The sequence below is a fragment of the Musca autumnalis genome, unplaced genomic scaffold (genome assembly GCF_047663935.1).
Source record: "Musca autumnalis isolate F117 unplaced genomic scaffold, ASM4766393v1 scaffold_1, whole genome shotgun sequence".
In the NCBI taxonomy this organism is placed as follows: Eukaryota; Metazoa; Arthropoda; class Insecta; order Diptera; family Muscidae; genus Musca; species Musca autumnalis.
This window is the reverse complement of record NW_027411644.1, coordinates 142,555,126-142,579,658: the sequence shown is the minus strand read 5'-3', so window position 1 is coordinate 142,579,658 and position 24,533 is coordinate 142,555,126. Positions and strand designations below refer to the sequence as shown.

Sequence of the window (24,533 nt, the reverse complement as noted above, 5' to 3'; positions counted from 1 at the left end):
ACAACTGGTTGTTTTTGGCGTTACACCTTATTATTCCACCATGGTACAGACCTATTGACTTTTAAAATAAAGTATCGATAATATCATCGATTGTTTGCCAGCTCTACTGATCGTAGTTTAGTGAACTATAGCTCTGTTCCTTTACGTGCAAGAATCTTCAAGTTTTACCACTTTTTACTCGAAAAGCGTTCCTTTACTTCATAGACCATACAATTCATATGCGAGCAGTTTACAACTTTTGCTACTTTTGCCGGTTTTACCACTTTCAAAAGTAAAGGAACAGACCATATGTATATTGAAATATATCGACTGACTTAGTTTCTACGCTCTTTCCAATGAATAGTTCGATTAAACTACTTCGTTCGTGAACTAAACAACCACACTAATATACGATACTAAATTAGTTCTGGAATGGAAAAATCTTCTGGTGCTAACTTAAAATTAAAAACAAATTCGGATAATGTATTACATGCGCCTAAAACGTAAGTTTTATTGATTTTGCAGATTATCTCATAATATGTAATTTCCTAATTTTATTTAATGAAGGTCGTGGTGGTTGATATTTTCGACAGTTGTTGTTCTAACTTTGTGTACAAGATATTATAAAGTTACTGAGCCTGATCATGTTTGGTAAGTTAATAGGTATGTACGATGACCCAAAAGTTTGTACAAATTTGCACAAACTTTTACAAAATGCTGTTCGATAACAAACTTGTAAAGTAAAAGAGAGAGCGAATTTGGAGACAATAGTGAGAGAGTTTTGTTTACAAGTTTTTGCAATGAAAATTTTTCTTGTAAGAATTTGCAAGATTTAGAGACGTTTGGACGGTCAACCTGGCGTTTTGTATCCTGAGGATCGCTATATACTTCCCTGATTGCTAGGGAATCGCTTAGATTTCAAAAAAAAAAAAAAAAGAATTTGCAAGTTTGATCAGCTGATTTAAATTCGAATATTTTGTGGCGGACTTCTTGGCAAAAAACATAAACGTTTGGTTATTAAAATAAATAGAAATAAAAAGGGAAAAATTATTAAATAAATTATGGGAAACGATAATGTAAATAAAATAACTTATTTTGTAGTTTGTGGTGACTTCTTTTTTATTTTGTTATTTATTTATTTGGCATAAGACGAGCTGGCGAACAATGCTCGGGTCGAAATGAAATTTTTATCGCAGGTAGATCTCTTCACCCTGATCACAAATATATATAACATTTGTTGCGGAAGTCCATACTTCCAGAGATATGGGCCTTTGAAGTTCCAAAAATTCCTTTGTTAAAGGCCAGCTGATAACAAAAAAGTTTAAATTTAAAAAAAAGTTGTTCCCGTGCCCTAGATTTGCACCTGTCCATAGGAGAAAGTTTTAAATCCCAGGCCGAAGGCCGGCAACTTAAAAAAATACAATTTAAAAATAAAAAAATTTTGAGCATAGTGCGTCAACTCAACTTGTTCCATTTATTTAATCTTTTCCGCCAACTTCTTCAAATCACCTGACTTCTTGCATGTTTTTCCAAATTGCTGTTCGATAACAATCTTCAAATTTTTAGCTTCGAGAGAGTAAAATTGTTGGAGAGACGTTACTGAGAACTTGCTGAGTACTTGCAAGTACTTTTCACTTGCGAAGTTATCGTACCGACCTAATAAACTGACCTAATATACAGTTAGTCAACTTAATTATTGCAAAACCAAAATTATTACAAAATTTAAAATAAAACATCATTTTTTTGGTATAAATAAATACCAATTTTAATATTTTTGTTAACAGTATAGGTAATTCTTACAAATGTTTATTAATATAATAAAATAAAAAAGTAGCTAAATTTCACTAAACATTTTCTTAAAATTAACAAAAATGAAAACACATTATTTGCACTGTCAACTAAAGTATTGCACAATTCAAAATCCTTTCAGTCTTTTACGGTATTTTTCGAAAAGTTGGTTCTAATATCCGTATGCCTACCTTTGGCATCAAAAACAGCTTGTAAACGTATCTGAATTTAATAAATCAGTTTCGTATTGTCACATTCCAATCGTATTTTTTGTCATTCTTCTTTATTTCATTCTATTTAGTCCCCCAGGTTAGTGGGTGGCCTATTCTTGACTATTTCCTTCAGTTGTTCCCATGAACTGTCGATGGGGTTAATATCTAGACATTGGAAGGGAGTGTAAATGACTTTGGTACAGTTATATAACAACCAAGTCCTACATAAATTAGATTTATGCTTAGGGGCGTTGTCTTGGTCGTGCTTATATTGACATTTTTTTGAATTTTCAGGGCCAACTGGCCTAAATTTATTTACGCTTTTGGTTACATCACGTTTTGAAACATCTAAATATACTTCCTCTCTCATTGTTTCCTCCAAAATCTTTCTGGATGTTACCAACGTCACTGCTTGGTATACAACTCCATACCATAAATGACAGTTTTCCGATCTTTACGGTATGTATTAATTTTTTGTTTTCCATGGGGGTTTCGCAACACTTTTTGAAACCCATCATGATAGTACAGCATAATTTTAGTCTCATTAGAAAATATAACGACATGCCGATACTAAAGATGGCGTGAAAAGTTGTCTGTAACAAGTCTGAATTGTTTCTATATATTGTGCTGGGAGGGCAATGTTTCTTACCTAGTCACTCGTGATGAGTGCTTGTTATTATGAAGCACTTTTCCATGTGACACGCTTACTCCAAAATCATTTTTAATTAAAAAAATCAATTTCTGGTGCTGCTTTGGGCTTTTTCGTTCATTTTTTTAATCGTTTTCCTGCCAATTCGTGTGGTTACTATTTTGGGTCTGCCAAGTAACGACTTCAGTTTCAGGCTGGCTTCTTTCTCCGTGTGGTAAATGATGTTGTATACACTTGTCTGCTTACGAAAGGTGACTTTAAGGATTTCTCTTTCGGATTTACCATTATTATAATTGGAATAGACCAAATGTAGCATATTTTCCGAAACCGTTTACCGGACTTTCTCTTTTCTGAATATACTGTCAATGTTACACACACAAAAATGAATTTATGATCAAAAATTATGGATCTACATGTCCACATACCATAAAAGTCATAAAAACCCTAAATTCGAAAATCGCACGATTTTATTGCACATTCATTCTTTTTGCAATTATTCCCAGCAAAATTTGAAGGAAGGGGTTCCATGCGATGACGTGATTTCATGACATCTTTAGCATTGGTTCAAACGAAGTCGTGAAAGATCCTACCTTTTCATTAGCATTTGAACCAATGCAAAGGACGTCGTGAAAGATCCGATCTTTTCATCAGCATTTGTACCCAAGCAAAGGAAGTCGTGAAAGATCCGATCTTTTCATCAGAATTTGAAACCATTCCATCGATCCAATAGAGATGAATAGACATCGGATTTTGCATATTTGCATATTTTTTAATATTAAAGATACGAAGATTCTGATTGGACCAAAATTCGTTTCAAAGAAATCTAAATTCAATGGCAGGGTCATATTTCGTATTTATTTTGCATATGCACAAAATATGCAAAATATGCAAAAAATATGCAAAATATGCAAACAGATTTTGATCGGAAATCGTCATAAAAGTTGTAAAAATTGTCATTTAAAGTTGGAAAAATCATCAAAAATACATAACAGTGTTCTAAACTAAGACTGTTAACCGTTTAACGTCGATTTTTTCAGCAGATTATTATGTTATTGAGACCATTTACGACAGTGTGGAGTAGGGTATAAAAATATGGTATCGTAATACCATTTTTTTTTATTATTAAACTATGTATGTAAAAACATAAAATTTGATAAAATATCAAACGTTTTATGTAAAATTCAATATTTTCTTTGTCTTCATTTGTAGCATTGGGCTGGTTTTAACTCGAAGGATCAAATCGATCTCGGATTTTTTTAGCCGGGGAGCCGCCTAAACCTTTAGTATTGTTAGATTTTAAGATTGCCTAAGTTTGAGCACAATTGGAATATGTTAAAACGTGCTACTGGGGCCTCGAAGTTATGAAAATCCAATTTTTTTGCTATTTGGCGACTTCGACGACCCATCTATGTGGAACGGTTAAAGCTATTTGCCCGTATTATGCGTTCAATCAAAGGCCATTCTGTTCTTAACATTTCTTGCTGAACAACAAAGTACGTAAGTGTTCTGAATTCGAGATAATAAAGCCAATGTCCCGTAAAAGGCCTTAGGGCAAAAATGGAGTCTATTAAAAAAAATTCTTCCTATATTATCAATTTTTGGGAATGAAAACGAATATGTTTTACTTTATTTGAAAATGTTGTCTATTAGGGCGAATATCTATTTTAATTTTAATTTATTTCACGTTGGAGTCGAGCTTAATGACCGGTGATGTTTGCAAGTGAAAAAGGAAAGCCGAAGATTCGAAGCCACACAACCACCAGTTTCACCTTTTGTAGAGACTCATCAGACATATCGGCCGTGGAATGGCTATCCATCAAACATTTCCTTTTTCAAATGCAATTTTGTTTTTACAAAGATGGACATTTGTACATTCATTGTATGGCCTCAATGACAAACGCTTACATTTTGTTCATACATATTTAAATTTACATAAGGGACTGACATAATGTGGGTTTGGAGCCATCTGGGTACTGATGACAACTTGGTGATGAACTCGACTCCTTGCTATGTCGCTCACAATTTTCAAGTGGTTTTTTTGTATTAAACTCAATCTATTGTCTCTATTTCTTTTCAACCTATTGATAATGTTTACCCAATATAACCTATATTATATCTATATAAACATTATCTTGTTCATTATACGTTTAGTAAAATCATTAACCCAAACTCTCACTTATAACACTCAGTTGTTGTCGTGTGGGATACCAAATAAATAAATAAAATAGAAAAAACATTCTAGGGGCATTAAACCAGTCTCGAACGATTTAAACGCAAGGTGCTTCCCTCTCCCTCTCTAACAAGTTTGTACAGTGGTACAGAAGTTCTCGACCTAATATCTGCTTGAGCTGTTGAGACCCCATTATTCTAGGCATCTGTACACTGCTAGTTCTTGTTTCTCCCATGAGCTACTGTCAGTTTCAGGAATGCCTAGGAGTTGTTCTTTACCTCCATGTGATACCAGAACAGCAACCGGTTTTTTCTTCTCTGTTTTGAGAATATCTGGTAATAGTTTTCCATGCCAGTGCACGCAAATAGCCTCGTTCCTTGAAGTTGTTGCGTGTATTTTTCACGGTTTAAACTCCGCTGTTCACGGATGAAGCTTATAGAGATCTTATATTTGTAGGATCCTCTCCGATAGCTTCTACTGTTGCCAAAATGATACTAGTAACTTTCCTGTACACCTTACAGGGGTTCAGCACCAATGAATGTTTTATAGTTACGATTTTCTTGAATTCACGCTTGATTGTTTTCGGGACAAATGGTTCTTCAGACTCTACGATACGTTTAGCATCAAAACAAGACCTAGACCTCATTGAAAATGTATTGAAATATGAAAACATTGACACACAAATTTCAGAAAAAGGAAATAACAACATGATTAATAATCTGTGGTATCTTAGTCCTGAACTTGCTGAGCTGGCATTGTTTGATCCAACGGTGCAAAACGCCATAAAGAGCCAAAAGGCGACAAAAATCTTAACAAAGCAAAGATTCCAATTTCTTCAGAAATATTCGATCCAAACTTCCAAAAGAGCTACTGCCAAATTTCCTAGAAAATGTGTGCCATAATTCTTGTTCAAGAGATTAAACATTAACTCCGAATTTCCAGGAGGCGCTAAGGATGGTAAACAAATTGAAAATTTGATGCATTGCACTGTGGTCCCAGCCAGCGACAAAAATACAAAAATCGATGTCTACAAATTATGATTGTAACTATTCAAATCTATCGTAGACACATCAAATTTTAGTAATCCGGCTTTCTTTTTACAACTTCTAACGATACTAGCGAAAGCAGAGCCACAGAAGTTAGCATTTCCATTTGAAGAAATTGAGACATTGAAATTTCCTTTAACGTAGTGACAAGTTGCTAGTGATATCATAAAAACGTAATGTGTAAAATTACTATAGTAAGAAATGGAAGATAAAGTTGATGGTATTTTTATTATTTTAAATTGATAACATCATAAAATTGTATCTTTATTTTGTAGTAAAATTTATCCCTTTTGAAATGTATTATTGTGAGTGGTTTTTATTTAATATTGTGAAAAGAAATAGACTTTTAGTACCTTGGATCCTCTCGCATCCTCACGTTATTTTTATTTAAATGTTCGTGGAAGTGTCCAGAATTAGGAAAAAATGATCTCGTCTGCCGACAGTTGCCGAACGGTATTCAGTTTTCATTATACTGAGTATAATGGAATTTTGTGAATGTTTAGTAAAGGGTTTTTGGGTGTTTTAAAGCAATCGGTGTTGTTGTTTTGTATTTTGTTTCGATCTTATTTTATAAAAAATTATGTTTTTAGGATTACAGTATGAATGAGTGTTTTCACATTTGTATGTTTTTGAAATATAGTGTTCAAAAAACTTTGTCAATGCCAGCATGCGACAGACGGTATTCGAAGAAATTATGGCAAACCTTCAGGTGGATGTTGCGGGATGTCTGCAAAGGAATTTTAAAAAATCTGGATACAGAACAAGAGAACAAAAAAATTTATAAACATCATGCAAATTCGCATACCTGACGTAGATTTAAGCTCCACACAAAAAAATAAACAACGTAGAATGGTTAAATCGGCAAGCAGGACCACAGGCGTGGTCTTGTTTACTGTTTATATATCCTGGTACATTTTCAGTCTATCTGGTAACTCTTCTAATCGAGATATCCTGTAGCTAGTATTTATTGCAATTTATAGTAATAGATGCCAATCCTCCCGAATAAAAAATTTCATAAAACATCTTAGTTTCCAGATATTCCCTGTTTGAGACCTATAGGTCATTGTTTACATCTTATATAATCTGGTACGCCCTTGGTCCATATGTTAACCCACCTAGTAAGAATATTCTGTGCCTCATTTTGTTGATACTTGTTACCAGTTAATCTTTGTCAAGAATGAAATTCATAAAATGTCATGATTTTTACAAACGTTTTTGTAGGAAATTTAGGCCAAATACTTTAATATGCCAAATATCGGGGTTTAACATGATATAGGACTATACAAACATGTGGACATATATTGATGAATTTTGACAAGAATGTATTATACAGATTACAAACTCGAAATGTCAAATTGCAGCACAATCAGTTGGAAAATATGTCCAAAATCGTTAAATTATAAAAAACGGGAGGTTCGTCTATACGGGGGATATACCAAAACATGTACTTTATAGACCATAGACATACGCAAGATGTTTGATACCACCAAAGAACACAAAATGTCCAATTACAGCGAATTCACTTCGAAAATAAAGCCAAAATCTTGAAATTAATAAAAAACTGGAAGTACCGTAATGGGGGTCTATACCTAGGAGTGGACCAATACTGACGATTTTTGGGAAAAATTATCTTCTAGTCACTACGAGTTTACGGTCAAATTTTCAAATCGATATCTTGATTAGAAATATTTTTGTCGCTCTCTCCCATACAAGCTAAACCACAGTGCATTGTGGCGTTTTTTTTTTTTTTTTTTTTTTATTGGGATAGCTTTTGCAATTTTGTTTTTTCAAAATAGTCTGGCTTAATCCCATTGTTGTTGTTTTAATATTTTAAAACAACTATTTTATTAGTGGAAAAGATTTGGCATTGTTCGCCAAGGGGTAAGGCAGGGAATACTATAGTTTCGATCCACGCCACTGGATCTCATCAGTTCCCTTGTTTCTTGTTTGTGGATATTCTCCACCGAAGTTATTTTTCAATAACTTCTTCAACAAGAAACTTTTTATACCCAAACATCAATCGTCAGCTCGAAGTATAAAGGTAAGCAAAGAAAAAAGTTCAATGAGAAGTTTTTCCTTGGCAACCTCATACAACTCCGACGAAAGTGTCTGCGAAAACAATTCAAACCTCTTCCACTTGTATGTGTCGTCGAATTTTGACGAATGCACACTCCAAAATTTGGTTGGTCTGCTTTACAGCAAAAACAACACACGTCGTGCCAGTGTCTTCAATTTGAAGCATTGTGGCGTTTTTTTTTTATTGGGATAGCGTTTGCAATTTTGTTTTTTCAAAATAGTCTGGCTTAATCCCATTGTTGTTGTTTTAATATTTTAAAACAACTATTTTATTAGTGGAAAAGATTTGGCATTGTTCGCCAAGGGGTAAGGCAGGGAATACTATAGTTTCGATCCACGTCACTGGATCTCATCAGTTCCCTTGTTTCTTGTTTGTGGATATTCTCCACCGAAGTTATTTTTCAATAACTTCTTCAACAAGAAACTTTTTATTCCAAACATAAATCGTCAGCTCGAAGTATAAAGGTAAGCAAAGAAAAAAGTTCAATGCGTGGGACTTCGGTAGACTCCTAATTTTTCAATGTATCTCTAAAGGCCTAACAGCTCAACTCGAAAGAGAATTAATTAAATATCACTATAAATGGCCTTCGCCTTAATAAGGCAAAAATAAAAAATAATTTCAGCATGAGCCAGGCTGGGATTCGAACCTGGGTCTCCGACAACTGAGTGTCAAGGTTGCCGGCGTCTTAGCGTTCTAAGCCACCATCAACTTGTCAAAACTTTAGTAGACAATAATTGATGATCAAAAAATAAAATCTTCTGATATAGAAGAGCAATTACTAATGATGTAGGAATAAAACTTACCATAGTATTTGTGAACATTGAAAAATGGGATTACCAAGCAGGACTATAGGAAAAGTTTGGAGTTTCAATTAACTGACATAATTTCGCATATACATTTATCTAATGAAGTTCGATATATATACCAGTTACCAAGCTTTGCCTTCGTCTGCCACAAAAACAACATCCTAATACACCTGAAGATCGGATTTACCACCCGTGAAACGTAGTGTAATGGTTGGATGCGTGGGACTTCGGTAGACTCCTAATTTTTCAATGTATCTCTAAAGGCCTAACAGCTCAACTCGAAAGAGAATTAATTAAATATCACTATAAATGGCCTTCGCCTTAATAAGGCAAAAATAAAAAAAAAAAAAAAAAAAAGGCCATTGTTAAGAACATTTCTTGCTGAACAACAAAGTACGTAAGTGTTCTGAATTCGAGATAATAAAGCCAATGTCCCGTAAAAGGCCTTAGGGCAAAAATGGAGTCTATTAAAAAAAATTCTTCCTATATTATCAATTTTTGGGAATGAAAACGAATATATTTTACTTTATTTGAAAATGTTGTCTATTAGGGCGAATATCTATTTTAATTTTAATTTATTTCACGTTGGAGTCGAGCTTAATGACCGGTGATGTTTGCAAGTGAAAAAGGAAAGCCGAAGATTCGAACCCACACAACCACCAGTTTACCTTTTGTAGAGACTCATCAGACATATCGGCCGTGGAATGGCTATCCATCAAACATTTCCTTTTTCAAATGCAATTTTGTTTTTACAAAGATGGACATTTGTACATTCATTGTATGGCCTCAATGACAAACGCTTACATTTTGTTCATACATATTTAAATTTACATAAGGGACTGACATAATGTGGGTTTGGAGCCATCTGGGTACTGATGACAACTTGGTGATGAACTCGACTCCTTGCTATGTCGCTCACAATTTTCAAGTGGTTTTTTTGTATTAAACTCAATCTATTGTCTCTATTTCTTTTCAACCTATTGATAATGTTTACCCAATATAACCTATATTATATCTATATAAACATTATCTTGTTCACTATACGTTTAGTAAAATCATTAACCCAAACTCTCACTTATAACACTCAGTTGTTGTCGTGTGGGATACCAAATAAATAAATAAAATAGAAAAAAACTTTCTAGGGGCATTAAACCAGTCTCGAACAATTTAAACGCAAGGTGCTTCCCTCTCCCTCTCTAACAAGTTTGTACAGTGGTACAGAAGTTCTCGACCTAATATCTGCTTGAGCTGTTGAGACCCCATTATTCTAGGCATCTGTACACTGCTAGTTCTTATTTCTCCCATGAGCTACTGTCAGTTTCAGGAATACCTAGGAGTTGTTCTTTACCTCCATGTGATACCAGAACAGCAACCGGTTTTTTCTTCTCTGTTTTGAGAATATCTGGTAATAGTTTTCCATGCCAGTGCACGCAAATAGCCTCGTTCCTTGAAGTTGTTGCGTGTATTTTTCACGGTTTAAACTCCGCTGTTCACGGATGAAGCTTATAGAGATCTTATATTTGTAGGATCCTCTCCGATAGCTTCTACTGTTGCCAAAATGATACTAGTAACGTTCCTGTACACCTTACAGGGGTTCAGCACCAATGACTGTTTTATAGTTACGATTTTCTTGAATTCACGCTTGATTGTTTTCGGGACAAATGGTTCTTCAGACTCTACGATACGTTTAGCATCAAAACAAGACCTAGACCTCATTGAAAATGTATTGAAATATGAAAACATTGACACACAAATTTCAGAAAAAGGAAATAACAACATGATTAATAATCTGTGGTATCTTAGTCCTGAACTTGCTGAGCTGGCATTGTTTGATCCAACGGTGCAAAACGCCATAAAGAGCCAAAAGGCGACAAAAATCTTAACAAAGCAAAGATTCCAATTTCTTCAGAAATATTCGATCCAAACTTCCAAAAGAGCTACTGCCAAATTTCCTAGAAAAAGGTGTGCCATAATTCTTGTTGTTCAAGAGATTAAACATTAACTCCGAATTTCCAGGAGGCGCTAAGGATGGTAAACAAATTGAAAATTTGAAGCATTCTGGCGTTTTTTTTTTTCTTTCTTTTTTTTATTGGGATCAGCGTTGCCAGTATTTTTTAGACTCTTTTCCCCAACTTGTCCAAAACTTTTCCCCAAAATTCCCCAGATTTTATTGAATTTCCTCAAAAAAATCCCCAAAATTTTTTTAACAAATAATTACAAAAAATCAAAATTAGTTTTATTTTACTATTAAAATTTATATCATTAAACTTGTAAAGTATTCTATACATTTATATATGAATTACATTAACGATATTCAAAACTTCACTTTCAAGTGATTCAGAATCATTAGTCTCATTGGATTAATATAAATTTGTATAATGAAAGAGTTGTAACATTTCTTTAGGTGGGCCAAAAATTCTACAACGAATAGAGTTGTTAGAAAATTGATTATTTATTCTAGTAACTCGTACTGCATTTTATATCTGAATATGGTTCAAAATAGAAGACTCTTCCCACTTCCGAATTAAAGCCTGGGTACATAAGCTGCCTCGCAAGGTAAGCAGGCGAGGCAGCTTATGTACCCAGGCCTTCACTTTTTGCAACGGAAAGCATATTTAATACCATCTCCAATTTACGAATGATAACTTTCTCCATTGCGATTCGTAAACAATAGTGGAGATTATTGTGTTGACAACTGGTTCCAAAAAGGTTTGTATAGAGCTAAAATTGTGTTGACCCAGTGAATTGCTGCAAATATTGGGGTAAAACTGCTTGTAAGTTTAAAAATTGCATATTTGTAGGCATCGGTTTCAGCATTTGTATTAAAAGCGTTTAAGATATTCCGCACTGGTCTGTTTAACTTTAATAATTGCTTACTCAAAAAAGGTACAAGTCAAAATTAAAGCTTATGTCCACGTCTCCTGATGGTAAATATGCCAAGTCGTTTTCGATCGATTCCACTATTTCTTCAATATCTTCTTACTTTTTTTATAAATGGTTTCAATATTCGAGTGCACAGGGAAAAATGCATTTTAGCAATGTGCATCGGTTTGAAAACTTAGATTAAGGCCCGTTCTTACATCTTTTCTTTAAAATCCCTTTTTGTTATACTTTACTTTAAAAAAATGAGGAATAAAGTTCGCATTACAAGGCGTTGGTTAATTTGAATTTGCTCTCAAATTGTTCTTGTTTTTGGGCGCACTTTAAATTTTAAAAGCAGCACAAAGTTCCCTTTAATTTATCTGACACGTATTATTAAAGCAAACTTGTAGGATTAAAAAATCAGGTTATCTGCAGTTAAGTCCCCTTCAGCAGTAGAAATGATGGAAAATGTTATTTCAATTCAACCCACTGTTCTAGTACGCTGTCAGTCGTCGAACCGCATGATAACACTTCAAATCTTTCATAAATTATTACAGCTGCGACCAGTTAGTATATGATGCATGTTATTTGTGCGTCACGCGTGCGCTGCTGCTATTCACGTACTGAAATTAAAAGATATTCTGAAGTAATTAGGCAAAAAAGGAATTCCCCAAAAATATTTTTCAGATTTCCTCAACATTTTCCCAATTCCCCAAGTCGAAATTTTTTTCCCCATTTCAAATAAAAATTCCCCAATTTGGGGAAAAATCCCCAATACTGACAACACTGATTGGGATAGCGTTTGCAATTTTGTTTTTTCAAAATAGTCTGGCTTAATCCCATTGTTGTTGTTTCAATATTTTAAAACAACTATTTTATTAGTGGAAAAGATTTGGCATTGTTCGCCAAGGGGTAAGGCAGGGAATACTATAGTTTCGATCCACGCCACTGGATCTCATCAGTTCCCTTGTTTCTTGTTTGTGGATATTCTCCACCGAAGTTATTTTTCAATAACTTCTTCAACAAGAAACTTTTTATACCCAAACATCAATCGTCAGCTCGAAGTATAAAGGTAAGCAAAGAAAAAAGTTCAATGAGAAGTTTTTCCTTGGCAACCTCATACAACTCCGACGAAAGTGTCTGCGAAAACAATTCAAACCTCTTCCACTTGTATGTGTCGTCGAATTTTGACGAATGCACACACCAAAATTTGGTTGGTCTGCTTTACAGCAAAAACAACACACGTCGTGCCAGTGTCTTCAATTTGAAGCATTGTGGCGTTTTTTTTTTTATTGGGATAGCGTTTGCAATTTTGTTTTTTTCAAAATAGTCTCGCTTAATCCCATTGTTGTTGTTTTAATATTTTAAAACAACTATTTTATTAGTGGAAAAGATTTGGCATTGTTCGCCAAGGTGTAAGGCAGGGAATACTATAGTTTCGATCCACGCCACTGGATCTCATCAGTTCCCTTGTTTCTTGTTTGTGGATATTCTCCACCGAAGTTATTTTTCAATAACTTCTTCAACAAGAAACTTTTTATACCCAAACATCAATCGTCAGCTCGAAGTATAAAGGTAAGCAAAGAAAAAAGTTCAATGAGAAGTTTTTCCTTGGCAACCTCATACAACTCCGACGAAAGTGTCTGCGAAAACAATTCAAACCTCTTCCACTTGTATGTGTCGTCGAATTTTGACGAATGCACACACCAAAATTTGGTTGGTCTGCTTCACAGCAAAAACAACACACGTCGTGCCAGTGTCTTCAATTTGAAGCATTGTGGCGTTTTTTTTTTATTGGGATAGCGTTTGCAATTTTGTTTTTTTCAAAATAGTCTCGCTTAATCCCATTGTTGTTGTTTTAATATTTTAAAACAACTATTTTATTAGTGGAAAAGATTTGGCATTGTTCGCCAAGGTGTAAGGCAGGGAATACTATAGTTTCGATCCACGCCACTGGATCTCATCAGTTCCCTTGTTTCTTGTTTGTGGATATTCTCCACCGAAGTTATTTTTCAATAACTTCTTCAACAAGAAACTTTTTATACCCAAACATCAATCGTCAGCTCGAAGTATAAAGGTAAGCAAAGAAAAAAGTTCAATGAGAAGTTTTTCCTTGGCAACCTCATACAACTCCGACGAAAGTGTCTGCGAAAACAATTCAAACCTCTTCCACTTGTATGTGTCGTCGAATTTTGACGAATGCACACACCAAAATTTGGTTGGTCTGCTTCACAGCAAAAACAACACACGTCGTGCCAGTGTCTTCAATTTGAAGCATTGCACGATGGGGCCAATGACAGGTTTGCGAGGCAACAAATCACTGGGGCAAGCTAGACCTTCCAAATTTTGTACAGATGTTTATAATAGGCTTAGAAACTAATATGCCAAATTTGGTTCATATCGGTTCATATATACATATAGCTCCCGTATATATGTTCGCCCGATTTCAAGCAATTGATGGACCAAACACGCAAATTCTGCCCAATTTTTATGCGATTTGGAAAATACCACGAAATCAGGACTACAAATAAGTTTGCCAAGTTATATTGAAATCGGTTCAGATTTTGATATTGCTACCATATATATTTTCGCCCGATTTTAGGTATTTGGGCACCAATCCCGCTATGTATGTCCAATCTTGATGAAATTTGAAATGTGTGACGGATTTTGGTCTAGAAACATTATTGGCAAATGATATTGAAATCGGTTTAGAATTGGATATAGCTCCCATATATATGTTCGCGCGATTTCAGGCAAATGATTGACCATGCATGCAAATTCCATCAAATTACAATAAAATTTGGAAAATGTTACGGAATTCGGACTACAAATAAGTTTGTCAAGTTATATTGAAATCGGTTCAGATATAGAAATAGCTCCCTTATATACATATGTTCAAATTTCATGGTTTTGTCTGTGGTCTGTTATAAGTTAATAAAAAAGGTTCCAAATTTAGTAAAAATCGGCTAAGATTCCGCCACAAAAGCCAATTTTGTCTGCGATATCTTTGAAATTATATATTATTATTATATACGTCTATTAAATTTTTCCGAAATCCAATTGATAACATTAATGGGTTTCTGATTATTCTCCAACCAAAACATAAAAATGTCCATATTTTTAAGTATTACGACATCTGAAATCAGATTTTTATGAAAAGGCGCAGATAGGCGCAGCTAATTTTTTCACAAAATGATAGTACACATTAATACCTTTCACCAAATATATATAATATCCTAGATCTACCTAGATCTCAAAAGTTATACTCCAGAGAACACATGGATAACAAAGCAAAATACTCCAAAAAAGACATAACATCTTAACTCAAAAATACATTTACCGCACATAACATTTTTATTATTTGTTAACACTATCTTATTTTACATACCCATTGAAGAGCTTTCCATGTTTATAAAATATAAAAATGTTGAAATGTTCTTTTTGGCGCCTAAAATGCTTTCACTACTTATTTATAATGAATGTCGGAAAATTATTCATAAGAAAATATGTCACCATTACCAGATCAGTATGTCGCAATGTGATGTTACCAGATTGATTTATTTTTATTTTTAGTGATTCAGAGTGTTGGCAATCGAAATCCGTTATTATTTTTTGCAAATTGTTCACTTCAAAAATTGACTTTTTGCCTCGAAAACCTACTATTGGCCCCATCGTGCATTGTGGCGTTTTTTTTTATTGGGATAGCGTTTGCAATTTTGTTTTTTTCAAAATAGTCTGGCTTAATCCCATTGTTGTTGTTTTAATATTTTAAAACAACTATTTTATTAGTGGAAAAGATTTGGTATTGTTCGCCAAGGGGTAAGGCAGGGAATACTATAGTTTCGATCCACGCCACTGGATCTCATCAGTTCCCTTGTTGCTTGTTTGTGGATATTCTCCACCGAAGTTATTTTTCAATAACTTCTTCAACAAGAAACTTTTTATACCCAAACATCAATCGTCAGCTCGAAGTATAAAGGTAAGCAAAGAAAAAAGTTCAATGAGAAGTTTTTCCTTGGCAACCTCATACAACTCCGACGAAAGTGTCTGCGAAAACAATTCAAACCTCTTCCACTTGTATGTGTCGTCGAATTTTGACGAATGCACACACCAAAATTTGGTTGGTCTGCTTTACAGCAAAAACAACACACGTCGTGCCAGTGTCTTCAATTTGAAGCATTGTGGCGTTTTTTTTTTTATTGGGATAGCGTTTGCAATTTTGTTTTTTCAAAATAGTCTGGCTTAATCCCATTGTTGTTGTTTTAATATTTTAAAACAACTATTTTATTAGTGGAAAAGATTTGGCATTGTTCGCCAAGGGGTAAGGCAGGGAATACTACAGTTTCGATCCACGTCACTGGATCTCATCAGTTCCCTTGTTTCTTGTTTGTGGATATTCTCCACCGAAGTTATTTTTCAATAACTTCTTCAACAAGAAACTTTTTATTCCAAACATAAATCGTCAGCTCGAAGTATAAAGGTAAGCAAAGAAAAAAGTTCAATGAGAAGTTTTTCCTTGGCAACCTCATACAACTCCGACGAAAGTGTCTGCGAAAACAATTCAAACCTCTCATTGAACTTTTTTCTTTGCTTACCTTTATACTTCGAGCTGACGATTGATGTTTGTCTTCATTTGAAGCATTGGGCTGGTTTTAACTCGAAGGATCAAATCGATCTCGGATTTTTTTAGCCGGGGAGCCGCCTAAACCTTTAGTATTGTTAGATTTTAAGATTGCCTAAGTTTGAGCACAATTGGAATATGTTAAAACGTGCTACTGGGGCCTCGAAGTTATGAAAATCCATTTTTTTTTTTGCTATTTGGCGACTTCGACGACCCATATATGTGGAACGGTTCAAGCTATTTGCCCGTATTATGCGTTCAATTAAAGGCCATTCTGTTCTTAACATTTCTTGCTGAACAACAAAGTACGTAAGTGTTCTGAATTCGAGATAATAAAGCCAATGTCCCGTAAAAGACCTTAGGGCAAAAATGGAGTCTATTAAAAAAAATTCTTCCTATATTATCAATTTTTGGGAATGAAAACGAATATATTTTACTTTATTTGAAAATATTGTCTATTAGGGCGAATATCTATTTTAATTTTAATTTATTTCACGTTGGAGTCGAGCTTAATGACCGGTGATGTTTGCAAGTGAAAAAGGAAAGCCGAAGATTCGAACCCACACAACCACCAGTTTCACCTTTTGTAGAGACTCATCAGACATATCGGCCGTGGAATGGCTATCCATCAAACATTTCCTTTTTCAAATGCAATTTTGTTTTTACAAAGATGGACATTTGTACATTCATTGTATGGCCTCAATGACAAACGCTTACATTTTGTTCATACATATTTAAATTTACATAAGGGACTGACATAATGTGGGTTTGGAGCCATCTGGGTACTGATGACAACTTGGTGATGAACTCGACTCCTTGCTATGTCGCTCACAATTTTCAAGTGGTTTTTTTGTATTAAACTCAATCTATTGTCTCTATTTCTTTTCAACCTATTGATAATGTTTACCCAATATAACCTATATTATATCTATATAAACATTATCTTGTTCACTATACGTTTAGTAAAATCATTAACCCAAACTCTCACTTATAACACTCAGTTGTTGTCGTGTGGGATACCAAATAAATAAATAAAATAGAAAAAACTTTCTAGGGGCATTAAACCAGTGTCGAACGATTTAAACGCAAGGTGCTTCCCTCTCCCTCTCTAACAAGTTTGTACAGTGGTACAGAAGTTCTCGACCTAATATCTGCTTGAGCTGTTGAGACCCCATTATTCTAGGCATCTGTACACTGCTAGTTCTTATTTCTCCCATGAGCTACTGTCAGTTTCAGGAATGCCTAGGAGTTGTTCTTTACCTCCATGTGATACCAGAACAGCAACCGGTTTTTTCTTCTCTGTTTTGAGAATATCTGGTAATAGTTTTCCATGCCAGTGCACGCAAATAGCCTCGTTCCTTAAAGTTGTTGCGTGTATTTTTCACGGTTTATACTCCGCTGTTCACGGATGAAGCTTATAGAGATCTTATATTTGTAGGATCCTCTCCGATAATTTCTACTGTTGCCAAAATGATACTAGTAACGTTCCTGTACACCTTACAGGGGTTCAGCACCAATGACTGTTTTATAGTTACGATTTTCTTGAATTCACGCTTGATTGTTTTCGGGACAAATGGTTCTTCAGACTCTACGATACGTTTAGCATCAAAACAAGACCTAGACCTCATTGAAAATGTATTGAAATATGAAAACATTGACACACAAATTTCAGAAAAAGGAAATAACAACATGATTAATAATCTGTGGTATCTTAGTCCTGAACTTGCTAAGCTGGCATTGTTTGATCCAACGGTGCAAAACGCCATAAAGAGCCAAAAGGCGACAAAAATCTTAACAAAGCAAAGATTCCAATTTCTTCAGAAATATTCGATCCAAACTTCCAAAAGAGCTACTGCCAAATTTCCTAGAAAAAGGTGTGCCATAATTCTTGTTGTTCAAGAGATTAAACATTAACTCCGAATTTCCAGGAGGCGCTAAGGATGGTAAACAAATTGAAAATTTGATGCATTCTGGCGTTTTTTTCTTCTTTTTTTTATTGGGATAGCGTTTGCAATTTTGTTTTTTCAAAATAGTCTGGCTTAATCCCATTGTTGTTGTTTCAATATTTTAAAACAACTATTTTATTAGTGGAAAAGATTTGGCATTGTTCGCCAAGGGGTAAGGCAGGGAATACTATAGTTTCGATCCACGCCACTGGATCTCATCAGTTCCCTTGTTTCTTGTTTGTGGATATTCTCCACCGAAGTTATTTTTCAATAACTTCTTCAACAAGAAACTTTTTATACCCAAACATCAATCGTCAGCTCGAAGTATAAAGGTAAGCAAAGAAAAAAGTTCAATGAGAAGTTTTTCCTTGGCAACCTCATACAACTCCGACGAAAGTGTCTGCGAAAACAATTCAAACCTCTCATTGAACTTTTTTCTTTGCTTACCTTTATACTTCGAGCTGACGATTGATGTTTGGGTATAAAAAGTTTCTTGTTGAAGAAGTTATTGAAAAATAACTTCGGTGGAGAATATCCACAAACAAGAAACAAGGGAACTGATGAGATCCAGTGGGATGAGATCGAAACTATATTATTCCCTGCCTTACCCCTTGGCGAACAATGCCAAATCTTTTCCACTAATAAAATAGTTGTTTTAAAATATTAAAAAAACAACAATGGGATTAAGCCAGACAAACAAAATTGCAAACGCTATCCCAATAAAAAAGCGCCACAATGCTTCAAATTGAAGACACTGGCACGACGTGTGTTGTTTTTGCTGTGAAGCAGACCAACCAAATTTTGGTGTGTGCATTCGTCAAAATTCGACGACACATACAAGTGGAAGAGGTTTGAATTGTTTTCGCAGACACTTTCGTCGGAGTTGTATGAGGTTGCCAAGGAAAAACTTCTCATTGAACTTTTTTCTTTGCTTACCTTTATACTTCGAGCTGACGATTGATGTTTGGGTATAAAAAGTTTCTTGTTGAAGAAGTTATTAAAAAATAACTTCGGTGGAGAATATCCACAAACAAGAAACAAGGGAACTGATGAGATCCAGTGGCGTGGATCGAAACTATAGTATTCCCTGCCTTACACCTTGGCGAACAATGCCAAATCTTTTCCACTAATAAAATAGTTGTTTTAAAATATTAAAACAACAACAAAGGGATTAAGCCAGACTATTTTGAAAAAAAAAAACAAAATTGCAAACGCTATCCCAATAAAAAAAACGCCACAATGCTTCAAATTGAAGACACTGGCACGACGTGTGTTATTTTTGCTGTAAAGCAGACCAACCAAATTTTGGTGTGTGCATTCGTCAAAATTCGACGACACATACAAGTGGAAGAGGTTTGAATTGTTTTCGCAGACACTTTCGTCGGAGTTGTATGAGGTTGCCAAGGAAAAACTTCTCATTGAACTTTTTTCTTTGCTTACCTTTATACTTCGAGCTGACGATTGATGTTTGGGTATAAAAAGTTTCTTGTTGAAGAAGTTATTGAAAAATAACTTCGGTGGAGAATATCCACAAACAAGAAACAAGGGAACTGATGAGATCCAGTGGCGTGGATCGAAACTATAGTATTCCCTGCCTTACCCCTTGGCGAACAATGTCAAATCTTTTCCACTAATAAAATAGTTGTTTTAAAATATTAAAACAACAACAATGGGATTAAGCCAGACTATTTTGAAAAAACAAAATTGAAAATTGCGAACTACATAGCAGAGCGTTCTTCAAGTAGTCATCTGTACCCAGATAGCTCCAAAACCACATGATGTCTGACTCTTGAATAAATTTAAATTAGAACAAAATGTAATGTTTTCATTCCAAAAATTGATAAAAAGGAAGAACATTTTAAAAGACTCCATTTTCGCACAAGGCGTACGTAGTCACGTTTTTCGGGACATTGCACAGTATATCCACTTGCATGGAGATAGTGGCCAAAAATATTTAGATTGTAAAAATCAAGCCATCGTGCCGGTTACAGCTTTGTGCTGCTGCGAAGAGTGTTTTAAGAAACCACGAGCGTGGCATTCTCCCCCCTTTTCCCTCTGGAGGGGGTATACGGTAAGAATTGTTTTATGTTATTAATACAAAATGACACGAACAAAGGTCCCGATTATCTTATGATGCAACAATAGGCTTGGGGAAACAAAACAATCTCCAAAACAACATAAAATGCAACCAATTTAGTGGATTGAAAAAAATCAATATTTTTGTCTGAAAATTTCTAAAATTTTTAATATAGATCTTATAGCGTTCTTCCTGGGAGGCACGTACCGCCAACGCAAGACTAATTCGGAAGAAGATTTCTTCATCTTGGCACTGTTGCCAATTACGTTTATGTAAGTTATCAGATAACAGAGTTATACGCTAATATATCTATTGAAACCTTATTCTAAGGCAGCTTTAGTCAGCGACCCACCATTTATAGTCTGGCACTAGATGGCAGCTGATTTTAATACAGAATAATCTTAAACCCATGATCTACTTTGGAAAATTATTCCCGAGGTGGGCACTGGTGGGAATCATGACTAAAACCTTAGGTCAAATTTAAGTATATGATCGAATTGGCACTACAAAATACACTAAGAAAATATGCAGCTAACTAGAATGAAAATTAAGCTATTACCTCCTCCCACCAAATCCACTATAATATTTTGCAATACGTATTAGTTTTGTGATATTTTTAATCTACATATTTACTTGCACTTAAAATATTGGTTGCACTCACAACAAAAAATATTAGTCAAATTTTCCGACGTTTGAAGCTATTCTTAAGAAGATCGGAGAAGAGAACAGAATGACCTTTTATTTAATGCTTAATAGGGACTAAAATGTTTAACCATTCCAGAGAAATGGCTCGGCGAGTGGCGCGTGTTAACATATTCCAATTGTGCTCAAACTTTGACAGTCTTAAAATCTGACCAAACTAAAAACTTTATGCGGGTGTCGTCTTAAAAAATTCTACATCGATTTGTTTCCTTTGAACAATAACCAGCCCAATGCTACAAATTATGACAAAGAAAATATTGAAGTTTACATAGAACGTTTGATATTTTATCAAATATTATATTTTTACATAGTTTAATCATAAAAAAATGGTATTACGATACCATATTTTTATACCCTACACCACACTGTCGTAAATGACCTCAATAAAATAATAATAATGATATGACCCCAAATATCGAAAAATTGACCCTTAAAACGCCTAGATCCAAAATTTGAGTCCAATCGAATGAGAAAAAAAAACCTGCAAAAATCCGATGTCTAGAGATGAATTTTGTGTTTTTATTTATACACAATTTCTAAATATATAAGATTAACTATTTACAATAGGCTTGATGTTGTCGGAGACTGAAATCACAACCAACGTTGTTAAAACTCTCGTCGTAATGATAATGCCATTGTAAAGGGTTGGTGAAAATGACATGCCAAAGCATTGCACGATGGGGCCAATGACAGGTTTTCGAGGCAACAAATCACTGGGGCAAGCTAGACCTTCCAAATGTTGTACAGATGTTTATAATGGGCTTAGAAACTAATATGCCAAATTTGGTTCATATCGGTTCATATATACATATAGCTGCCGTATAATGTTCGCCCGATTTCAAGCAATTGATGGACCAAACACACAAATTCTGCCCAATTTTTATGCGATTTGGAAAATACCACGAAATTAGGACTACAAATAAGTTTGCCAAGTTATATTGAAATCGGTTCAGATTTTGATATTGCTCCCATATATATTTTCGCCCGATTTTAGGTATTTGGTGCACCAATCCCGCTATGTATGTCCAATCTTGATGAAATTTGAAATGTGTGACGGATTTTGGTCTAGAAACATTTTTGGCAAATCATATTGAAATCGGTTCAGAATTGGATATAGCTCCCATATATATGTTCGCCCGATTTCAGAAAAATGATTTACCAAGCATGTAAATTCCATCAGATTACAATAAAATTTGGAAAATGTTACGGAATTCGGACTACAAATAAGTTTGTCAAGTTATATTGAAATCGGTTCAGATATAGAAACAGCTCCCCTATCAACATATGTTCAAATTTCATGGTTTTGTCTGTGGTTTGTTATAAGTTAATAAAAAAGGTTCCAAATTTAGTAAAAATCGGCTAAGATTCCGCCACAAAAGCCAATTTTTGCGATATCTTTGAAATTATATATTATTATTATTATTATTATTATTATTATTATTATTATTATTATTATTATTATTATTATTATTATTATTATATACGTCTATTAAATTTTTCCGAAATCCAATTGGTAACATTAATGGGTTTCCGATTATTCGCCAACCAAAACATACAAATGTCCATATTTTTAAGTATTACGACATCTGAAATCAGATTTTTATGAAAAGGCGCAGATAGGCGCAGCTAATTTTTTCACAAAATGATAGTACACATTAATATCTTTCACCACATATATATATAATATCCTAGATCTACCTAGATCTCAAAAGTTATACCCAGAGAACACATGGATAACAAAGCAAAATACTCCAAAAAAGACATAACATCTTAACTCAAAAATACATTTACCACACATAACATTTTTATTATTTGTTAACACTATCATATTTTACACACCCATTGAAGAGCTTTCCATGTTTAAAAAATATAAAAATGTTGAAATGTTCTTTTTGGCACCTAAAATGCTTTCACTACTTATTTATAATGAATGTCGGAAAATGATGCATAAGAAAATATGTCACCATTGCCAGATCAGTATGTCGCTATGTGATGTTACCAGATTGATTTATTTTTTTTTGTTTTTAGTGATTCAGAGTGTTGGCAATCGAAATCCGTTATTATTTTTTGCAAATTGTTCACTTCAAAAATTGACTTTTTGCCTCGAAAACCTGCTATTGGCCCCATCGTGCATTGGTGGAAATGAAATGCCAAAGCATTGGTGAAAAAGACATGTAAACAAAGTATTGGTGTAAATGACATGCTTTGGATCCAAAAATGAATAGCATCTTTTGGGGTCCACGCTCATTCATCTCAAATTCATCGATGAAGATGCTAAAAAGATGACATGCCAGATCACTTTCACCCATGATTAAATGGCATCTTTGGCATCGAACATTTTGCTGTGTTTAGTTGACACCACAAAAACCAGGTACCTATCTATTTTGCCCGTCGTTTTTGTTATTTCCGACCGATTTATGCATTTATTGGCTTGATGTTGTCATTAACAAGTAAATAAACAGATATTTACAAAAAGGCCAGCATTATTGAAAGCAAGGCATATTTATACAAGGTAGAAGTGACAATCAGCTATATTCTTACTTTTTTTTGTAAATTTAGTTTTCAAAATGAAATTTGCTACCATAAAATACTTATTTATATCGTAAACGTGTAATAAAAATTACCTACGAGAGCTCTGAATGCTTTACATTTACATTTTGATTCAAATTTGTTCTATTTTAGAGGATTTTCAAAATGTATTTATGTTTTTCCTAAAATAATTTTTGGAACGACCCTATTATTCAATATTTATCTTTGACAATTAATTTTCAATACCAACAATGTTGTTTTTGTAAATTTGTTAGTTGTTGTAATTCATGCATTTACCTTCTATAAATTTGCCTTGATTGAAAAAAATTTCTTATAGTAATTCCTAATTAAATATCTGTATGTATGTGGTATAAGTAGAATGTTTGGACTGGATTCGGATCAATCAACAAATTTTATTCACGTTAGCGGAGATTTGTTCCAGTCCATAGGTTATAGGATGTGCAGCTGCTATAGGTTGCAGCCACTCCACTCGGAGACCTTGTGGTCCATTGTGATCATCCTGGGTGTTGAAAGTGTTGAAAAATTTATGTGTGTTTATTGGTTGTATTTGAAGAATTTGTGTAAGATAGTTGCGGATCCGGTTGTGGTGATGATGAGTGCTGGTGATGGAAAGAAGAGATGCTATGGAGATGGAGATTAGTTATGGATAGGTGAAAGTAGATGGAAGATAATGAGACAGGGGAGAGTAGAGGGATGATAAGAGAGTGAAGGAGAGGAAACAGATAATATTTAGAAGGTAGATTAATTTAATTAAGGTAGATTAATTCCCCCTCAGTAATGCTGGCGACATTTCCTGAGTATTTCAGCCATGAAAAACTTCTCTACAAGTAGTGTCGTAAGACACGCCGTTCGGACTCGGCGATAAAAAGTAGGTCCCATATCATTGAGCCAATATGAATCGGCGTGCACTCATTGATATGAGAGAAGTCTCCCTTGTCCTTCGGGGATGTTGTGGGAACATATGTATGTGTATGTGATTAACTAGTATATTTAGGTTAACCCGCCCCATAGCCATTTAAGGCCTCTGCAGTATGCTAGCCAGACTATG

At 34.4% G+C, this 24,533-nt stretch overlaps 1 protein-coding gene across 4 annotated transcripts in view; it reads left to right on the top strand.

Moving 5' to 3' along the window:
• The first annotated feature begins 316 nt into the window (after nt 1-316).
• The window catches only part of tw (Protein O-mannosyl-transferase 2), a 420,790-nt gene continuing 396,573 nt past the window's right edge, over nt 317-24,533 (top strand). The window contains exons 1-2 of one of the 4 annotated variants that reach the window (XM_073956337.1): nt 317-482; nt 547-630. In XM_073956337.1, coding sequence (XP_073812438.1) covers nt 412-482; nt 547-630 — 155 coding nt within the window. In that variant the 5' untranslated portion in view covers nt 317-411. Of the gene's footprint in view, nt 483-546; nt 643-24,533 lie in introns of all 4 variants that reach the window. The other 3 variants (XM_073956329.1, XM_073956348.1, XM_073956360.1) reach the window with 3 other exon arrangements.